The 19,962-nt window shown below is 35.6% G+C and overlaps 4 protein-coding genes across 4 annotated transcripts in view; all 4 read right to left on the bottom strand.

Annotated features, from left to right (window-relative positions):
• The window catches only part of LOC115244471 (ecdysone-induced protein 78C), a 71,122-nt gene extending 60,602 nt beyond the window's left edge, over nucleotides 1-10,520 (bottom strand). The window contains exons 1-2 of the mRNA XM_029822135.1: nucleotides 10,034-10,520; nucleotides 6,520-6,602 (exon numbers count right to left, since the gene is read on the bottom strand). Coding sequence (XP_029677995.1) covers nucleotides 6,520-6,602; nucleotides 10,034-10,122 — 172 coding nt within the window. The 5' untranslated portion in view covers nucleotides 10,123-10,520. The remainder of the gene's footprint in view (nucleotides 1-6,519; nucleotides 6,603-10,033) is intronic.
• Nucleotides 10,521-11,102: 582 nt separating this feature from the next.
• LOC115244472 (probable deoxyhypusine synthase) lies at nucleotides 11,103-12,947 on the bottom strand. Its single transcript, XM_029822136.1, has 7 exons — nucleotides 12,717-12,947; nucleotides 12,356-12,630; nucleotides 12,060-12,278; nucleotides 11,792-11,984; nucleotides 11,537-11,640; nucleotides 11,336-11,461; nucleotides 11,103-11,245 (listed from the first exon to the last, which is right to left on the bottom strand). Exons 1-7 carry the CDS (start codon nucleotides 12,826-12,828, stop codon nucleotides 11,126-11,128), a joined length of 1,149 nt encoding a protein of 382 aa, XP_029677996.1. The 5' UTR covers nucleotides 12,829-12,947; the 3' UTR covers nucleotides 11,103-11,125.
• Nucleotides 12,948-13,776: 829 nt separating this feature from the next.
• Nucleotides 13,777-17,883, bottom strand: LOC115244508 (lamin-C-like). The gene is made up of 4 exons (XM_029822198.1): nucleotides 17,536-17,883; nucleotides 14,950-15,144; nucleotides 14,587-14,662; nucleotides 13,777-14,303 (listed from the first exon to the last, which is right to left on the bottom strand). Exons 1-4 carry the CDS (start codon nucleotides 17,781-17,783, stop codon nucleotides 14,178-14,180), a joined length of 645 nt encoding a protein of 214 aa, XP_029678058.1. The 5' UTR covers nucleotides 17,784-17,883; the 3' UTR covers nucleotides 13,777-14,177.
• A 627-nt stretch (nucleotides 17,884-18,510) lies between these two features.
• Nucleotides 18,511-19,945, bottom strand: LOC115244516. The gene is made up of 3 exons (XM_029822207.1): nucleotides 19,893-19,945; nucleotides 19,393-19,777; nucleotides 18,511-18,795 (listed from the first exon to the last, which is right to left on the bottom strand). Exons 1-3 carry the CDS (start codon nucleotides 19,943-19,945, stop codon nucleotides 18,511-18,513), a joined length of 723 nt encoding a protein of 240 aa, XP_029678067.1.
• Between the last annotated feature and the right edge of the window lie 17 nt (nucleotides 19,946-19,962).

The following is a 19,962-nucleotide window of genomic DNA, read 5'->3' as shown; positions in this document are numbered from 1 at the left end:
AAGAGTGTAACAAACTTTGACAGATCATATGGGAGGTCATCTTGAGTAAAAAATGACACATATGGACATAGGATCTATTGTCAATAATTACATAGTTACATAAGTTGTAAAATCTTGCTGTTATCGTAGTAAAATCACACATGTTTAGAAGACAGTGATTATCGAGAAATCGAAACAAAACAAAAAAATACGAGATATCAGTTGAATAATGATTTTACTATGATTGCAACGAACGATCTGTCAAAATTTGCCTCGATGTGGAAAAGAGATGTACGTCTTTCACGTGATCTACGTGACATACGCTGTCGCGTCTTTTAATAATGGTATATATTACCAGCCAGGATTCACCGAATATCACTCACTATCGTCAACGAAATCGTCACGATGACACAAATCGAGTCGAGCGTTCCAACTCTCGTCCGCGAAGGGATCGTCCAAGAGATCATCCACGTGACGGAGCGAGAGGCAGCATTCTTTAGAGAGAGAGAGAGAGAGAGAGAGAGAGAGAGAGAGATATCGCAAAATTTCGTGCAGATAATCAAAACTTCACTTGGAAATCTCAAAGCACGACTATCACACTAATAATCGGAGTAACACAGTGACAATCGGATGTGAGAGATCGCGAATCGTCTACAGTTAAAGTATTTGAGAAAGGGACATATCGCGAGTAGTGTGTATAATTACTCTATAAAATATCATCTCGATGTGGAAAAGAGATGTACGTCTTTCACGTGATCTACGTGACATACGCTGTCGCGTCTTTTAATAATGGTATATATTACCAGCCAGGATTCACCGAATATCACTCACTATCGTCAACGAAATCGTCACGATGACACAAATCGAGTCGAGCGTTCCAACTCTCGTCCGCGAAGGGATCGTCCAAGAGATCATCCACGTGATGGAGCGGGAGGCAGCATTCTTTAGAGAGAGAGAGAGAGAGAGAGAGAATGAGAAGAGAGGAAAAGAGAAAAAGAGAAGCACACGTACGGATATCCTGTCGTAAAGGTTTAGGAGTTTGCTAACAATAAGTACACGCGTAGAGCGGTCGGACGGAACGTTTTACGCGAGAACGTGCGCGATCACGTGCGTGCGCGCGATCGGCGAGCGTGCAGCGCGTCGAGCCGCTCGTTCTCGCGCGAGTGCCGGGAACGGGGACCTCCCGTCGCAATGTTTCCCGTGCTCCGTCCCTCTCGATCGCAATAGCAGTCGAGCTTCTCTCTTTCATCTATCCCTCCCTACCTTTCGCGCTACTTCTCTCTCTCTTTTTCTCTCGCTCGCTTACGCGCGCATCGCTCTCTGATTTCCTTCTCTTTCTCTCCCTCCCTTCCTTGGAATATCCTCTTCGTCCTCTCCCTAGAACAATCGCTTACCCGAGAGCGCTCACCTGTGAGGTAAGTAAAACCAACGTACCATCGTACGTATTACGACATTGCGCGACTCGCGATGGAGAAGGGATAGCGAGGAGAAGGGTGAGGAGGGGGTAGAAAGAGATAGAGGGAGAAAGAGAGCGGGAAAGCGAGGAGGTGGTTGGAGGTGGTGATGAGGGAGAAGGCGAGCGAAGGGGACACCGAGGAGGGTGAACGAGATAAAGAAGAGAGGTGGGAGAGAACGAGAGGAATTAAGCGTACGGGTCGGAAGTGAGTCCTGAAGATGGAAGGGGTTGTAGCCGCGGCGACGGAGGGACGGAGAGGAGAGGGGGAAGAATCGAGGGAAGCCGGAGGTGAGCCGCGGTGTCGTGGAGGATCGGCGTCCGGTAGGGATAAAACCGTGGACCGACCGACCTGTCGTGGTCGTCGCCGCGACTGCAGTGGGGGGTTAAATCGCGGGGTTCGCCATGGTGGGGGTCGCGCGGCGCGAGTGGACCAACTGGGTTCGCCAGCAACATGCGGTTCATTGACCGAAAAGTGCCGGGAGAGCCGAACGTACAAACGAACTCGTACGAGAACTCGTTCGTTCTCTCTCTCTCTCTCTCTTTCTCTTTCTCCTCGGACCCGCTATCAAAACAGAATTCGCGCATCGGCGTTTTATTCGCGAAGTCTTTTAGCACGGCAGAGGGGAGGCGCGACAGATATCCGTCGAGGGTGTCAAGGACGACAAAAGACGAATTAATGATGCGCGAGGAGAATTTACGAGCCATGAAGGAGACGAGAAACGCTGAATTGCCCGTGGAACAGCGCCTGATTGCTCAAGTAGCTTCAGTTTGGAAAAAGCATCGATTAAAGAAAGATTATCATCTCGGTAAATGTATCTATTATATAGAAAAATTGTCCCTGAAGAATTTCGACCAATCAAAATAATCCGCGACTCCAATAATGAATAAATAATCTGATATAATTGAAAATGACGTCCAAAGTTTTTTTTTACAATTTGAGGCAAAACCGCAAAAATTGTGCTACAATGGTTCAAAATTCTCATATTCAAATATTTCTGGAAGAAATTTTTAACTTATGAATCAATTTAAAAATTTAAATCTCTGCCAAATATACGGCAAAAATGTGCCGTTTATTGAAAATTGAAATTTATTGAAAATTGAAGTTTTTTAAATGATGATACTTTGTGTTCTCTCTTTCTTTTTCTCTCTCTATTTGCGAACGAGAGGGGGAGACAGTTCGTTCACATTCTAAACAACTATCAGTCAAAAGTTTAGCACCTTCAATCATAAAATGTCTTGATGTTAGAAAAGAAAAGCAATTGCCATCTTGGACAGATGTTATCCCAGAGACCTTTAGCAGCTCGTTGGTATCGGGCAGGCCGAAACAACGTGGTTCGATGACTTATTTCCACGATCGAAGACGCGTCGACGATGCGCGTTTCCTTGATCGAGCGAGGACCATCTGGATGAAACGAAAGGCTAGACGAGCGGTGGAGAACGTTTACGGGAAAGGGATGAAGTCTCCGGCTTTATAAGTAAGTTCGCGGTGAGACTACCGTCGTTCTCGGTGTGGTCGCGCACACTTGTCGGGAAAGGAGATGCGCGGCTCCGCAGGTATAATGAACCTGGGAAACCGGTTACATTCGCGCGAGCGCGAGAGCTGTACATACGTACAGATCGATTCGTTCCCTCTGTGTACTTGTGTGTTACATTATGCGAAACCGCGCGCTGCATTTCCCCTCATCGGAGCTTTCGCGCTGCCGCTGCGGTTTATTCGCGAATATAAACCGCATTCACTTCGACTCCTTCTTCCTTTTTGTTGTTTTCTTTTCTCTTTCGTTCTCTCTTCCATTGTTGAATCGTATTGGATTGAAGATTGATCGAAAGATTGTAATAATTATAAATAATTATAAGACAAACTTGCCATTACTAGTACAAATAATGAATGAATCGCTCAATATTATAAAAAAAAAAATGTATTATATAAGATCGCCATCTTTTCTATGTGTATGTTTATGAAAAAAGTATACTAGATATAAGAACCAATAATGCGAGCGAAATAATAATAATAATCGACGAGGATATTATGTATAATAACTGTTTATGAGATTCTTGAAAAAATAAAACTCGTTCGACAATTAACAAAACAAAAGACGTAAAAATATTAATATTAAATATCAGTTTAATAAAAACATCAGTTCAATAGAAGTGATGTAAGCAATTACTGATTTTTATTTCGATTCATTTCATTTTCGTTCTTTTACATGCATTCTTCACGTCCAACTAATCTGTATTGAAAGTGAAAGTTACGATGATATAATCTGTATTGGATCAGCTCGATGTAATCACGACGCGAAAGTACGTATTAATGGCATATGAGACAAATTTACACAATTAATTATATATATTATCACGAGACTTCCCCGGAAAAAATCTTGTTTATGGCAAATATATCAGAATGCAGAATCGATAAGAATAACTTGCGATCGATTAATTTCCGATGCATCGATTTTTCAATTAATAGGGAACATAACTTGTAGAACAGCTTGATCATGGTAGGACGGTTTAACGCCTCCTCATTCAGAGAGCGGAGAGAGAATATACTGTTATAAGTTTATACACATAATTATAGAGTGCTCTTATGCAATGTGATAATAATATATCGTCATCTGCGCGACTTACGTAGATATATTCTTATAAAGATGCGCAAATGCATTCTTAACCCTTCTCATTGCTGAAAAATGCGATTTGATGTACTTGACATATTTATAACGTATAGAATTGCATATGTTCTAGTTGTAAATATGTCTTTGTTCCAGATTTATTTTATTATTATTAATTATTATTCTGGATACTTCTCCAGATTTATTTTTGGTAAAATAAAGCTATCAAATTCTGATTTTCGTCTTTATCACTTATTAAAGATGCATGAGTTGACAAATTATTTTATATTTTACTCTTTGATGTACTTCTATACCGAAACGCGTAAGAAATAAATATTAAATAAATAAATACACCACACAAGAAACGACTACTTGTCGTTTCTGATTTATAATACACCGTAAATGCCGAGAGACTGTGTTGACCTTCCGGTCAATGGATGGCAGCGGATATCCAACGCGATTAATTGGTTATCAACTAGAGAATTTCTCGGAAACTCCAGAAATTCTCCCCCAGCAAGCAATTAGCCATTAGGGCGCCGTCTACCGATCACCATTGACCAAAAAGCCAATCTCGGTCTTGAAGACGCACTTCGTTTCACGGATTCTCAGCTCCGGGGGGAGCAAGGAGATGCAGGATGAAAGGAAAGAGGGTGAGAAAAACAAATCGCCTTCAATTAAAGTGGAGCGCGCGAGAGAAACTTCCGGTTGCGGAGATCTTCCGGCTCGCAGTAAACCGTTCCGGCGCGATGGGACCGTGGGAGGGAACGAGATAGGTGGGTGTGCGGAGTAAGTGGTAAGGGAGTTTGTAACAGGCAGGGGCGGCGGGTTGGATTTGCGCGAGGAGAAGCAACGGGGGTTGGAATACGAGGGGTAGGGGTCTGAAGAAAACACATAATAGGGTGGGGCGCTTTACTGCCGCTTTTGAATCGATCCAACGCCAGCTACAGCTGGAACCTCATCCCACCTTGCTCAGCAGAGGTGCTCATTCTCTCTCTCTCTTTCTCTATGTGTGTGTGTGTGTGTGTGTGTTTCCCTTTCTTTCTCTTTTCTATCTTATCATCACACAAGACTTTTCATACGTTATACATATGTATGATGGTAATCCGCGAAAATCTCTTAATGATGGAATTTTTGAAATAATCTTTTTCATCTCGGTAAACTTTTTCTCCTCCATGAAAATGTCGCGAGAAGACCGTCACTTATCGCAACTTTGCAACTTTCAATATTACGCTTAGTAAGTCTCGAATGAGTCTTCCTATTAATCCGGAAATTACGCGAAAAACAAGATATAGTGTGTTTATTTTCTTTTTTTTTTTTTTACTCTCAAGTTCTTGTCTTCGATATAAAATGTCTCCATAAAAATCGAAGTTTTTTCTTAGTTTTATATCTCTTTGACAATTTATATAATTTTATAAATTTTATACTTTTGCTTTTACAAATATAACCAGTATAAATGCATCCAAAATGTCGAGTAAAAATAAGATAAACTTGGCCCTGTAGGAATGAGAGAGAGAGAGAGAGAGAGGGGAGAGGGGTTACTTTAAATCAGGTTTCACAGGATTTTTTAGACAAACTCGATGCAAGTACGTATATATGCAACGTGCAGAATTTGACTAACAATGGATTAACGCGAGTTTTTTACTTTACAGTTGCATGCGAAAAGAACTGGTTTGACAAGGATGCACTGATCAAAAGACATTTTGCATCTCTATAATATAATATAATATAATTTGCGCATTCCGATTTAAACTGCATAACCGTCATTTTTATTTTCTATTACCTGTCCTATTTTCAGCAATTTCTCTCTTTCCTATCCAATATTTTCCAATATTATCAAATCGTATATAATAACAATCGATGCAAGAAGAAATTGATGATACTTTTCTCTAGAAATCTAACAAAATTATCCGGCAATTATATAAAATTAGATCATATGAAAAACTCGATACAACAATGAGCCAATTTTATTTTATAAAAGATTGTTTTCAACAAAATTGCGGTTAAAGTTTTGCACAACTTTCAATAATCGATATCTTCTATAAAAAAAATTGAGATTAAAGTTTTATACAACTTTCAATAATCGATATCTTCTATAAAAAATATAATATAATATAGATATATTAATTTAATTAATTAAATTAAATTAAAATTATTGCGGTTTAATCTCCTATTTTGGTACGATCTTTAAAATATTATCCTTTAAATAAGAATTGTATTTCGGCAATTTGGTAGAGAAAGAAAGAGAAAAAGGGAAGCCACAAATAGACTCGATGTAAAAACGCAGAGTTAATTTCATTTATTTAGGAAAGAATAGCCTAAATCACACTATTCCATTTATATATTTTGTTATACATATAAGGAACTTTGCTATGTGAGGACACTTAATTTTTTTCTATCCTCATTTATTCTTTTTCATAAAATAAACTATTATGGCATCGAGCATTTCATAGGCGTCATTTGTAATTATTTTTAAGGACTCACCGTTGTTGTTGCGTAGGATGGAACCAGGACTGGTGGCTTCCAAAGGGCTGCTGGGCTCATCCGTGCTCGGTTCTCTCTTCACGCTGAAATGGGAACATTTATTATATATTTAGACAAAAGACGCAGGAGATGGTATTAACCGAAAGTGGTTCAAGTTCGACCGCAAAATCCTTGTGCGTCCAGGAAGGATAACAGGAAACGATATTATCCGCCATATGACGCTCGATACCGCTCTAGGACGGTCCTGAGACGATGCAATAAAAGATTGACCTAGTTTTGGCTTCGATTGCCGCGGATCCGACTTTAGGAAAGATTAATCAAGGCAAAACTGAGTGGGATAGAGGAGTAGAAAAATTGATAATGTGCATCCATCTCTTGGCGCAAAGAGAATCCGCGCATGACATATATAATTGATTACGATATTAACGTGTGAAAATCATTTTCGTGCCTCTGACTAAACTTTATCGATTATTTTTGTGAAAAATAAACTTTAGAAAATATTGTCCCAAAGACATATAAAATTCTCGTAATCTATAGATTTATAATAATTTTGAAGATTATCCAAAATTTATATGAATCAGTGATCGTGATTTAATTATCCGTCCATATATTACGACTGAAATCTAGTTACCACACGCAGTTTTTAGCTACGGCAGCTAATTTTTTTTTTCCGTGTATGAATCAGTGATCGTGATTTAATTATCTTGCAATAAAATTACATAATAATTTAAGAAGATATCTATTTCAAATCTTAATTATGACAAATTTTAGTATTAATTTATATGACTCTATGATTTAATATTTAATTCAATAGAAATTTGTCGAAAAAATTCTAACTAATTTCACGACAAATTAATGTTCAATTTAAACAATCTATACAATCTAAAAACGATCAAGTCAATATTATTCATTCGGATTATATTATTCTGATAGCATTTCATTATATATACAAACATCTGATATTTAATATTATTCGATACCATAAACGATCTCATAACGATCTCGTAAAAAGAATGACCGACACCGTCCGTGTCGTGTCATTCGTGTTGCCGCTATTCCTAGTATCGTCGATAATTACCAACTTTGGACGGATAGAATGAAGTGGGTCATCCGAAAATATCCGTGTCTAAAGGTATCCGATCGCACGCGCCGGATTTTATTCGTCCTGCCAGCGTAATTTCACGTCCTCGACCTAGCGAGCGCGTGTTTTATACATGGTCGATATACACGAGAAAAGATCAAAATATAAAATTGTATATAAAATATATAATACACTTCTAATATATATCTAATAAGATAACATAATCGCATAAGAAAGAATCAATCACAGGATATACATGATCGTGAAATAAGATAATAGGGTGACTTTCTCTGTCTATCGAAAGACGTGAAGGAGCACCCCAATATTGTAATTGCTTAGAATAGCAATATGTAAATTACACGGAATGTTCCAGAATCATCAGATGTTCATTTTAGATTTCTTGACGAATTTAAAATCGATTTTTTCTTTTGAGTAAAAATATCGAAATATGAACAGTCTAAAAAATTTTTTTAAAAGTTTAAATGGATTTTTCTCACAAATTAAATATAAAAAAAAATTAATAACATTATTATTATATGCATGTGTGTGAATTATTATTCTTATTTAAAAATTAAATTAGTAACAAGATATATTCTAATCGTAAAAGAATACTTATGGTTAATGTATAACGCTAAAAATCGAAAAGTTGCAATAAACGATTTTACCAATTTACAGATAGGCAGATACAAGATATCTGAAGAGACATTTATATGTACGCATACACGTAATTACACAATGAGTCCGCCCATTCCGCATCACCATGCGCATTGAATTAATTAGTATTGATTATTCGATACCCATTGATCTAATATGTAGAGAACCAGCCGTTTTATTCACACATTTATTAAGCAGAAAAGTGATGTAAAAAGAAATTAAGCAATTTCCACGCAATTAAATAAATAATTATACTTATTATTAATAGTAACATAATAATTATATTTATTGACCGACAGTAGCAATTAATTAGAGCAAAAAGCGACTGAAAAATTTCTCATATGATTTTAATAAAATATATTTTTGTGCAGTTCTTTCTCTCCCCTCAGAAATTATCGCAGATTAAAACGCAATAATTGAGAGGCGCTATAATTTCGATAAAGTCAATTTACGGTAATTATTTAATTTTTTATAAATTCAATTTCCGATGCTTTTTCGTTGTCATAAATGAATGTAAAAATCGTTTCCACATATCAGATTTCGAGCTCCAAAATTATATTAGCTTCAAATGACAGAAAATCAACGTAATAGTAGTTCAATCCACAAGGGGATTTTGAGATTTGATCTGAATTTAATTTTCTCATGTTCAAGATTTACCTCTTTTTCAATATACAAGATGTTTCAGAAGAAATAGTAAATATTTTATTACGTGTCGTATATTATTTGTCAATTATTTATGTTTTGTCATCAAATAGTCAATAAATATTTATCAATCAAATAGTCAATAAATACAAATAATAAGTCATTTATCGTTCTTTAATATCTCTCATAATGATTTTGTATGCGCCAGTTTTAAAGTACGAGCCATTGAATACATGTTTATGTGCGCCTTTTTTTTAATATAATACTGCATCTGCTTGAATTTTTTTTTTTTTTTTTTTTTTTTTGGTCAGAGTAATTGATACAACCTCCCAAAATATTTACTGAAATACCCTGTATATACATACATACATACATACATATATATATATATATATACAGGGTGTTTAGAAGGAATAATAAATATTTTAAGAGGTTGTAGTAGTAATTATTTTTAATATGCAAGATAGAATACCTAATATAATACTGCATCTGCTTGATGTAAATGTATAAATATTCTGGACCGTCTCTCTTCTTCTTGCAAAAGAATAGGAGAGACGAAATATATCTCTCGAGAGAGATCGAGTGTATATTCACGACGACGCGCCTCGATAGCTCTCGTTGTACTCGTCGTATGAATGATAGAGATAAATTCAAACCACATGTATACATTTGAAAGGAGTATCTTAACTGAAAAATTTTAGACATCATCTAAGTCAACATTTCATTCGAAAGATTATGTTGGAAAATACAATCGATGTGTGTATATTCAACAAATGTCACAAAAACACACACACATATTTACAAATATAAGATTATATTATTATTTTATTATTTTATATTATATTACTATTACCGTATTTTCCTATCTTATACTCTATGTTATTACATTCGTCAAGTTGTTTACTATCTTTTGAAAGTCAATAAAACAGATGTCGAACAACAACACGATTTGCCGAGAAACCGAACACAAATGAAACAAACCGCGCGTATAATAATTACATACGCCCCGTGTAAATTCCGTCAAATCCGACGAGTTAAATTTCCGACGCGATGAAGTAAAAACTGAAATTCGTCGCGAATATAGGGATTATTTTCGCGTTTGAATATCTCGAGATGGATTTTCTCTCTCTCTCTCACCTGATAAAAGTGGAATCCGCGGCGGGGCTGGAGGGTCTCGGCGACGAGCTCGCGGTAGACGCCGTGTTGGTCTCCTCCACGTCCATCATCGTTCATGCCGATGACGACCACCAGCACCACCACCGCTGCGGCAGGAGGGTTGATAACGAAATAGACGACGACGACGACGACGACGACGACGACAACGAACACCGCGACCGCGACGATTCGAACGGCGACGACAACCACGACCGGCCGACGATGTATCACGAATAGTAGTCGGGGGGGTGACGGGCAGAAACTACAGACTTTCAAAGGGAGTTTGACTGCCGCGGGAGTTCGACGGGGGAGTCCGGGGTCGATCTCACACACCCGTCGTCCGCGAACGCGGGCTTACGGGTGACAACTGACGAGTGGCGCTGCCACCCCCACCACCCCTGGCGAACCTGCGCCGCAGACACCTGCTGCGCAGTCGGGCCAACATCGCGCAGGCGTCGCTACAATTTCATGGCGTTCCCGAAATCGAACGCGGACACCGAAGGAATTTTCGATCTCACAAACAACAGAACGAAATGCGCGCGCGCTCGTGTCATTTTATTTTCAAGGAAAGATTCAATTTTTAAATTGGAGAATCCTAGTTTCTAGTATTTAACGAAATATTTATGAACTCTTTCAGCTTTTTTTATAACAAATGTATGAAAAGTTAAAATTAATTTTTTCATAATTACGACAAAAGTTACTAATATTATAACGTAAATATAATATTTCGTTGTAATTATCAAATATTATTTTTAACTTTGCTTTTATATAAAAGTAACCTATGCACACATGATTTATTGAATAGTATATATTTTATATTGCTAATCCCTATATATAAAATATAGGCTATATATTTATGTATGTGTATATATAGGATAATATATAGTAGCTAAATATATAAGTAAATAGATACTTATATGTGTTTTGCTTTTAAACATTTAAATATCTAAAAATTAACTTTGTTTCTTTTGCAATTTTTTTTTTTGTTTCGAAGATTTATATATACATTATATGACATTAGTTATATACATTATATAAACATACACACAATATTATAAATCTCTTTATTATGTCTTATACAGCTGACTCACATGCAGTACTGTTTTTACTAGTATTGTTCCCCGAATAATGATAATACCTTCCGAAAGTTTCTCCCACTAACAGCGGAAATACCAAAGTAGCATCAGCACATACCTGAAACAGAAGCGAATTAGTCGATAATTTGATTAATTACGACTCATTGTGTTCAGTAAAAATTGATAACAATGGAGATAATGCCATTACCTTGACTGGAGTAGCATTCTTCCGAATTTTTCCCCATGAAATCGCTTCTTCGGGTCGTGCACCGCTGTCGCTACCGTCAAATTCCGAAGAAGTGTTGATGAAAACGGCGTAATCCGCACCGTTCCTCTGTAAAATGAAATACCGTTAGTATCGCGATATTATGTATGCGCCCAAATAACACGTCAAAGAGAGTCGTCTCACCATGAGATTAGCATTGCAGATGTGATGCTTTACCACGCCACCTCCGACAATTATTATGCCACTATTCACCGCTTTCATAGCTATCCTGTTTAGTCTCTTGACATCTGTGGAATATTAAAAATTCATTGGCTTATACATTCTAATAAATATATAAATATTTAAGATACAAATATATATATATATATATATATAATTAAGATATATATATATAATTAATTAAGATATATATATTTAAGAAATATATATTGCACTAACCTGCAACTATATCGAGTACGAGTTCTGGATTTTTGAATGAGTGAAAAAACATCATATCACCGAGACTACCATCGGTCAAAGCCGGACAAAACACTGGAATTTTATTTTTCGCGGCCCAATAATAAATGGAATCTTTATGGTCGATTTCCTCGCCAAGTTTTGTTATCATCTTGGATGGCGTCCATAAAGTGCCCTAAAGTACGATAATTCGGTAAATTATTATATTATGCTATATTTAGCTTGCATATTGATATAAAATTTTGTAAACCTTCTCCTTCTGCTCAGTCAGCATTGCGTCTAACCGTGGCATCAGCCAATCCTCAAATAAACAATAATTGTCATTTGGTACTAATAAATTTCCAGTTCTGTTAAGTCCTTTTTCTCGAAGCTGCCTGTCATCCAAATAGAAACTACCAATATATGTGGGTGCTAAACATTTGATAAAATCCTCTTCTACTCCACCTGCTGTAGTAATGAGGCAATCTACCTACAAATATACTGTTCAGAATTATAAAGCACATAGGTTATTGAACAGAAGCATAAATCTCAAATGTATAAATCTACCAATTTATGTTGAACAAGAAATCTTATAATCTCCCTGATGCCACTGGATACCATATTTGATGTATAGCCCAGAAATATCGTGCAATGGGATTTTCTTTTAATAAATTCATCCTCTTCTATCTGGTCAATCTGATCTTCTGTGAGAGGTACACTCCTTTGATGCAGCATTCTATTTACTTCTTCAATCGCTAGTGCAAGATTTGTAGCTTGAAATCCACAATGTATCATGGTCTTAAATAATTCATGATAATCAAGTCCTTTATTAAAGTCATAACCTATATAATATAAAATTTATATATTGTTATCATTTATATTGCAATAATAATAGTAATTTACTGGAAAAATATATAGAAATAAAGACCTTTTACTGTAACTGTATCAACTGGTAGAGAAGTGCTGGGTACTAAAACGGCATTCTTTGCCATTTCCTCCCCTTCATTATGTACATTTTCTTCTCTCACCGTGTCACCCATTACAATATTTTTTTAATCTTTAAAAATATAAAAATATAGATTAATTATAATGTAACAAATTAAGGGTCGGCAGGAGTGACGGCCAAACTCCGAATTGATATTGGAGACCTCGCGCGGTGACAATGGGAACTAAAATTATTGATATTATCGATAATTTCGGTTGGTATTATCGATAATTTTAGTTACGCTTGGATGAGGGCGCTAACCCGTTGGAGTTCGGCCGTCACTTTTGGATCCCCTTAAAATAAGAACTGACTATGAATACCGGCCTATGAATACCGGCCATAGTATATCTAGACAGAGTGTTGAGGAGTGAGGGCCAAGGTGCACATAGAAAAGGATATATTCTGTTTCGTGCCCCTTGCGTTCTCTCTCGCTATGCTACATGCGAGTGAAAGAGAACGCAAGGGGCACGAAACAGAGTATGTCCTTTTCTACGTGCATCTTGACCTTCACTCCTCAACACTCGGGCCGGTATTCATAGTCAGTTCTTATATTTAAGACCGTCTTAAGCACAATCTTAAGATGTTCTAAACCAATCACAGAGCCGTATTAGCATCTTATGACATTACTTAAGACGGTCTTGAAATAAGAACTGACTATGAATACCGGCCTCGGTCTAGATATACTATGTCTATGGTCGCATCCGTCTTGACTATATATATAGTCACTTCCGTCCGTTCGCTTAACACAAAATGTTCACTTCTGTTATTCTTTACTCTTTGTTTTCAATAGATAGCCTTACTATACGGAGTAACCGTAGACATAGTAAGTGGGATAACTAATAGTCGTACCACTGGAGTTTATGATAATTAGTAAGAAAAATCATATACATTCTAAAGCTAAAAAATGTGCTTATGTAATCATCATTCATTTTAGTAGATAAATGTAAACAGAGATAATAGGTGTGTATATATATATATAAGTAGAGATAATAGAAAATGGCATATAGTTATATATAGTTTATTTTACATATGCATATGATATTCTCTAAAACTCTTTGAGAATAGAACTGATGCAATATTTGCGACTTTTACGAACGCCGAAAGCAAACGTATCACATATTGTGTAAAATGCATAGAAAACTAGATAAAAATTTATTGGTTCGAGCATAAATAGGAAAACTATTCGATTATAATCGTTAGAAGGCGTTTGGGCCGCTTGCTGGCCTTATGTCTCCTGTAGACGTTTGTTTCGTTCCGCGCGATCTGTGAAGCTGATTTGTACGATTTCACTGAAATATCAGAACTGGCATTTCCGCTTGTGCTTGTCATTTGTTCTATAGTTTGCGTTAGCGTCGCGTCGATGTCGATACATTGTTTCTCGACAATATCTCTCGATATCTTCGACTACTCGGACACTTTAATTTCTTGAAATATTAATTTTTCGGATTGCTTTTGAATCTCTTCATTTAGCTTGCGTGCTAAGACAGCCAATTGCTCACGACAATACTTTTGAAGATCATCTCGAAGATTCTGTCAAAAGATACATTCACATGTTATTTTTATAATTACTTATCTATAGAAATATATGTTTGTATATATATTTCTGAAAAACAACATTAATTATGTATACATGCATCATAAATTATAAAACATGACATTTTTTTCAGAAGATCTTTTTTTTTATGTTATCTACTTTCTTCTTTTGTTCACATCGAGATAAAATATATAGTGTATTTTTTTCGGAATAGGATTGTTCCTCTAAATATTTATTAGAAACTAAATTTGATTATTTTTCAATGGGATAAACATTTACTTGTGTTTCGAATTGAGCATGGTGCTGTAAATTATATTCTGATGGAATATGCCTTGATGCATTGCATCTATGTTTCCTGTAAATAAAATAAAATAAATTACATTTACTTGTGTTTCGAATTGAGCATGGTGCTGTAAATTATATTCTGATGGAATATGCCTTGATGCATTGCGTCTAATATGTTTCCTGTAAATAAAATAAAATTAATAATATAATCAAATAATTCTTTTATTCTAATCAATTATCTTTATATGCTATTTCAATTCTTTTTCTTCATGCAATCATATTTTTTTCATAAAGAGAGAGAGAGAGAGAGAAAGAGATCCATTTTATAAATGAGAAAATTTTGTAAAAAAAAATTACATCACTTGTGCACGGGTCCAATCGAGGCTGCTTGATGCTAATTCAAGGTTTTTATCTTTTATTTCGATTATTTTCATTGCTTCCTTTTTCTCCGCCTGCGATTGATCGAATAGCAATTGCAAATCATTGCAACGTGTTTCATATATCATTCCATTTCGCTCTGCTATCTCTAAATCCTTTGTCTTCTTCTCCAATCTAGAGAACATATGTTAAACAAAATTTTAGTCATGCGCGTTAAATCACGAACATATATCATTTATTTCCGTTAGTAGAATAATTATCTCCGATGTGAATACATTTACTCTCCTAAACATTTTACTTTTAACTCGCAACATTTTTGAAAATTCTCACTAAGCTTTCTGCAAGCTTTTACATAAACACAGGAAACTGTGATATGCGCATGATTCTACAGTGGCAGTTGTTATTCATTATAATTTAGCAAATGATATGCGCATCCGATTAAGTCTAATTACATCTTATCTTTCAGAACAGATTATATGTTTATATATTTACTAAATAAAAATAAATTAAAATATCATTTAAATGATTTTAAGTCTCTTGTACTAATATCTACGTACTTTTTTACGTTATTTTTTAATACATATTAATACAAATAAATTTATCGCACATATTAATCAAACATCATATTAATTACTGATTAAACTTTTCTGATTGCAATTTTACTTAAATATGAAAATAATTTTTTTGTTAGCATTTTTATACACAAAAACAAGTTTCTCATTAACGTATCTAATCTACGCAACCTATCAGACTACGCATTAAAGATTGAGATTGAAGATTGAAGATTGAAATTAAAGATTAAAATTAAAGATGATTAAAGATTGGAATTTGACCAATCAGAACAAAGAAATTTTAGTTCGTTTTGTTCCGATTAGTCAAATTCCAATCTTTAATCATCAATCTTCCATTTTCAATGCGTAGTCTGATACGGGCTTTACAATTAGATAGGCTTCCATCCTTCGAATCTTCCACGATGGTTCTTTGGACATGAAACATTCGGAATCGACATTGTCTCGCTATTCTTGGTCTACTGCCATAAAACAAGTAATATCGAGTGATGCTATCCTCGTGGAAAACGAGAATTATTTTTCTTACTGTGATATCTTCGGAAAGTATCGCTGATTCGACGGCTATACTACTATCAACCCTCATCTTTTATAAAAAATCGAAAAAAGAGCTCATGATCAAGTAATTAATGTGAAAGAAAATAGATTAATAAAACATATAATAATTTCTTACGGGATATTTCTACTTTCTTTTTCCTTTTTTTTATTTTGCGGGAATTTCCCGATTCTAAGTAACATGGTAAATTTCGCAATTATGCATATAACACGTAACATTCATCAGGGCGGAATCGGAGGGCATTATGACAAATGCAACTAATGGTGTTTTCGAATATAGCAGGTTTAATCGCTCCGAGAGCGATTAATGACGTCATTGCATCGTTTCTGCCAATAAAAGACTTGAATTCATAGTAAAATATAGTGATTAATTGACCCGGGTGGGATAACCCATTCATTCGAAAACGCTATAAGTCACGGGTTTAACAATAGCGTTACTTTAGATTACTTTAGGTTTAGAGGGAATGATGAAATTGAAAAGAATTTGTTTCGCTCGCGCGCGCGCGCGCGCGCGCGGAGAAATCGAGAAACACCTTTGTTATTTTCGAGGACAATGGGGCGAAATAAAAGGTTTTTGAAAGAATAAGCTTTATAAGAAAAATGTTGTACAGAATAGCCCGCAAGGTATTGTTACTCATATATTTATGAACATATGGATAATAATCTATATTCTTTAACAAATTTCTCTCATGTTAAAAAAAAAAAAACGTTATTTTAATTTTATATTTGACGTGTTTTCGAAACCTACAACGGTTTTCACAATTCAAAAGATTTAACGATTAAGGAAAACAAATACAAATATTAATCCGAGAAGAATAAATGATAAAACTTTTGCCATATATAACTGTGAAAGCCATTAAATCTCAATTTTAAATATTCGCTTTCTTCAGTTATTGAAAAGCACTTATGTCATCTTCTTTATGGCAATTTTTTTTTGCGTGTCCAAGGACCATTAGATTTGTGAATGCTATAAGCATAATTAAGAGCCGCGATTTTGATTTGACTGACACAATTCCTCTCACGAAAAGTCTGACATATGAAGCTGAATACATATATCGCAGTAAAAGTTTTTTCGAATTTCACTCTCACAGATCGATTGATTCAACAATAAAATAAAACGCGCCGAACATGTATACGTATAGTATATATGGAACGTGTGGAGGAACGGAGTCAATGTTTTTCATTGTCCAATATTTAATGATCATTCAAACGCTCTTATCACTTACATCGAATAAATCCTCTGATTAAATTGGACATAATTAACATTGCATTCTCCAATTGCGCAAAGGCTTTCAAAGCGTTATATGTTTTTACAAAAAAGGCTATAATCTATATTTATAAATTTATATAATCTACAGACTTTAATAAAACACCAATTGGCGTATAGGCAAATTCTTTATTGCAGCCCAATCAACTATATAGAAAAAGAAGAAGAATAACTTACTTGCTCTTGAAATCTTCGACGTCGATCTCGAGCTTGGCGCATTTCCTGGCCATCTCGTCGTACAGCTTTCGCGCGTTGGAAAGCTCGTGCTCGTATCTATTCTTGATGTTGGATACTATCTCCCGGGTAACAGTCTCTTGAGTGGTTAGCATCTGCGTCAGCTGAGCTTTCTCCGACTCGATGTAACATGTCAGATCATCGTTGAAATTAGCCGCAGCCACCGTCCTCTTGCTAGACTCGGTCGACATCGTTGTTGTTGAATAATTGTGATACACGTGACCTCTCTCTCGCGTGCAGTCTCCCGATCACCTATCGTAACTGCAGAGAGAAGACTGAAACCAAATACTGTAGATATTAAGGGTCGGCAGGAGAGACGGTAGAGACCTCTCGCGGGATGCCGTGAATTACGAATTCGTAGTCTACGTCCTACAGCCCAAATAAAGAGAAATACAAGGATAACGTGATCGTTGATCCTTTTCTATCTTTCCTTTCCACCGTGCGTCCACGCGAGCAATGCAATCGTGTGTGTACGTATACGAACATATACCTCTACATAGAGATCGAGAATTTATTTCTCAGGTTGGTAACCCTGAAGTCGGAGTTTCGCATTGTCACCGCGCGAGGTCTCCAATATCAATTCGAAGTTTGGCCGTCACTCCTGCCGACTCTTAAGCGTTATAGAAAAAAATGGTACAGGACCTTTCTGTTCAGTTTACTGTGCTCTACGTGCTCACGAGCGTTGTCAAGGGTGCTTTGGGACACCCTGTATATATATGTCTCAATATCTGGTCACGCAAATTATTTAACTTGTAAAGGAAATATATTTATCTAATATCTATCTTTTTAATATTTCGTTTTGATGTTTTACTGCTAAGAAAATCAAGAATATCAATAATAATTCATAAATCTTCTCTCTTTATTTTTTTCTTACTTAATAATTGTTTTATGTTAAAGAGTAAAGATAAAAATTGCTGCTCAAGTTTTAAATTGATTATCGTTCTTATAGTATATATCCATATGATATTTGTCATACTTCGGATCTCTCAGGACAACATATCTCCAATGTATTATTTCGCCAAGTAGAGCTACGAAGCTGAGAAAATAACCGATTCCCAGAGCAATGAAAGCGCCGTACAATTTGCGCAAATTCACTAGCGCTGTTTCAGAATTCGATTTTTGCCGAGATTCGTTGATCTTGGACCACTCCATGACATCGCTCAGCCATTTGCGCACTAAACCAATTTCCGTCATTCGTCTCACCTATATGTATTAAAATTTCACATTAAATATATACATGAGTTTATAAAAATTACATGATCTCGTTTAAAATAAAAATCGTCCAATTTTGTCCACACTGTTTATTAATTTTTTAAAGAATTCAATGCTTTTTATATGTGTTTGTTTGTATAAAAATCATGCCGCGTAGATTCGAACAATAACAAAATAAAAATGATTTTGTTGAATTCTGTTACTTGTTATCGAAAAAAAAGTATCGCGATTATTTTTTTTCATTATAGACGAGATTTTTTTTTATCCTTGATTATTAATATATGTTAATGTAACTGAGAATTAATTCTCCAACGCCCAAAATATATTTGGAGTCTTTGAAAAAAACATTCTATACATAGAAATAACAAATTTACTTGACTTTTAATTTCAAATTTAATTTCAAATTTCAAATAATAAATTACTAATTTTCTTCCATCGGATTTGTTGCTAAAAATAAGAACATCATATGTTTGCAGTTTTGAATTGTTTAGTATATTCTTTTTCGCACATCCTTTAAAAATTATTTAAGATAGTTAATATCTCACGTAGTTCATTAATCTTTACAGATTAATATTATCAAATAAATACCCATAAATTCACGTGGGGCTTCAACGGAGAATTTTTCTCCAGCCCTAACGCGATCGGCATGTGGACGACGCATTCCTCCATAATGTGCAAATTGTACTTCACCGATCCTGTATTTTTTTCGTTTTTGTTCTTTTGACCGTTTTCTTCCTCGAATATCCGTTTTCCGCGAATGTGTCGCAATAAATACGAGTTCTCGTAATAACAGAACGTCCCGTTGGCCACCTGGTCGATGGCGTTCTTCTCATTTTCGATCAACTCAAATTTCTTGCCGATCTGCTGACTATGCGGATCTGAAGAAACAAGGAAAAACTCCTTGCCTTCCTCGTTCCATCCTCCTACCGCCAGCGACGATTTCGTCAGTTGCGTCAAAGAATCGATAGTGACTCTGCGATAATGGATAAGTAAACAACATTAAATTCCAAAGAAAATAAAATTAAGATGTATTTTTAAACCAAAACATCCGAGAGGTATATATTTTATTAAAATGTGTGCTATTTGACAAAGAAACCTCGCAAGCCCAGAAACTCTGATTTGAATGAAACTTTGTATACATGTAAGTCAGAGGGAAAG

Source organism: Formica exsecta, unplaced genomic scaffold, assembly GCF_003651465.1.
Source record: "Formica exsecta isolate Colony F162 unplaced genomic scaffold, ASM365146v1 scaffold82, whole genome shotgun sequence".
Taxonomy (NCBI): Eukaryota; Metazoa; Arthropoda; class Insecta; order Hymenoptera; family Formicidae; genus Formica; species Formica exsecta.
Note: the sequence above shows the minus strand (reverse complement) of the source record. Positions and strands in the feature narration are given on the sequence as shown.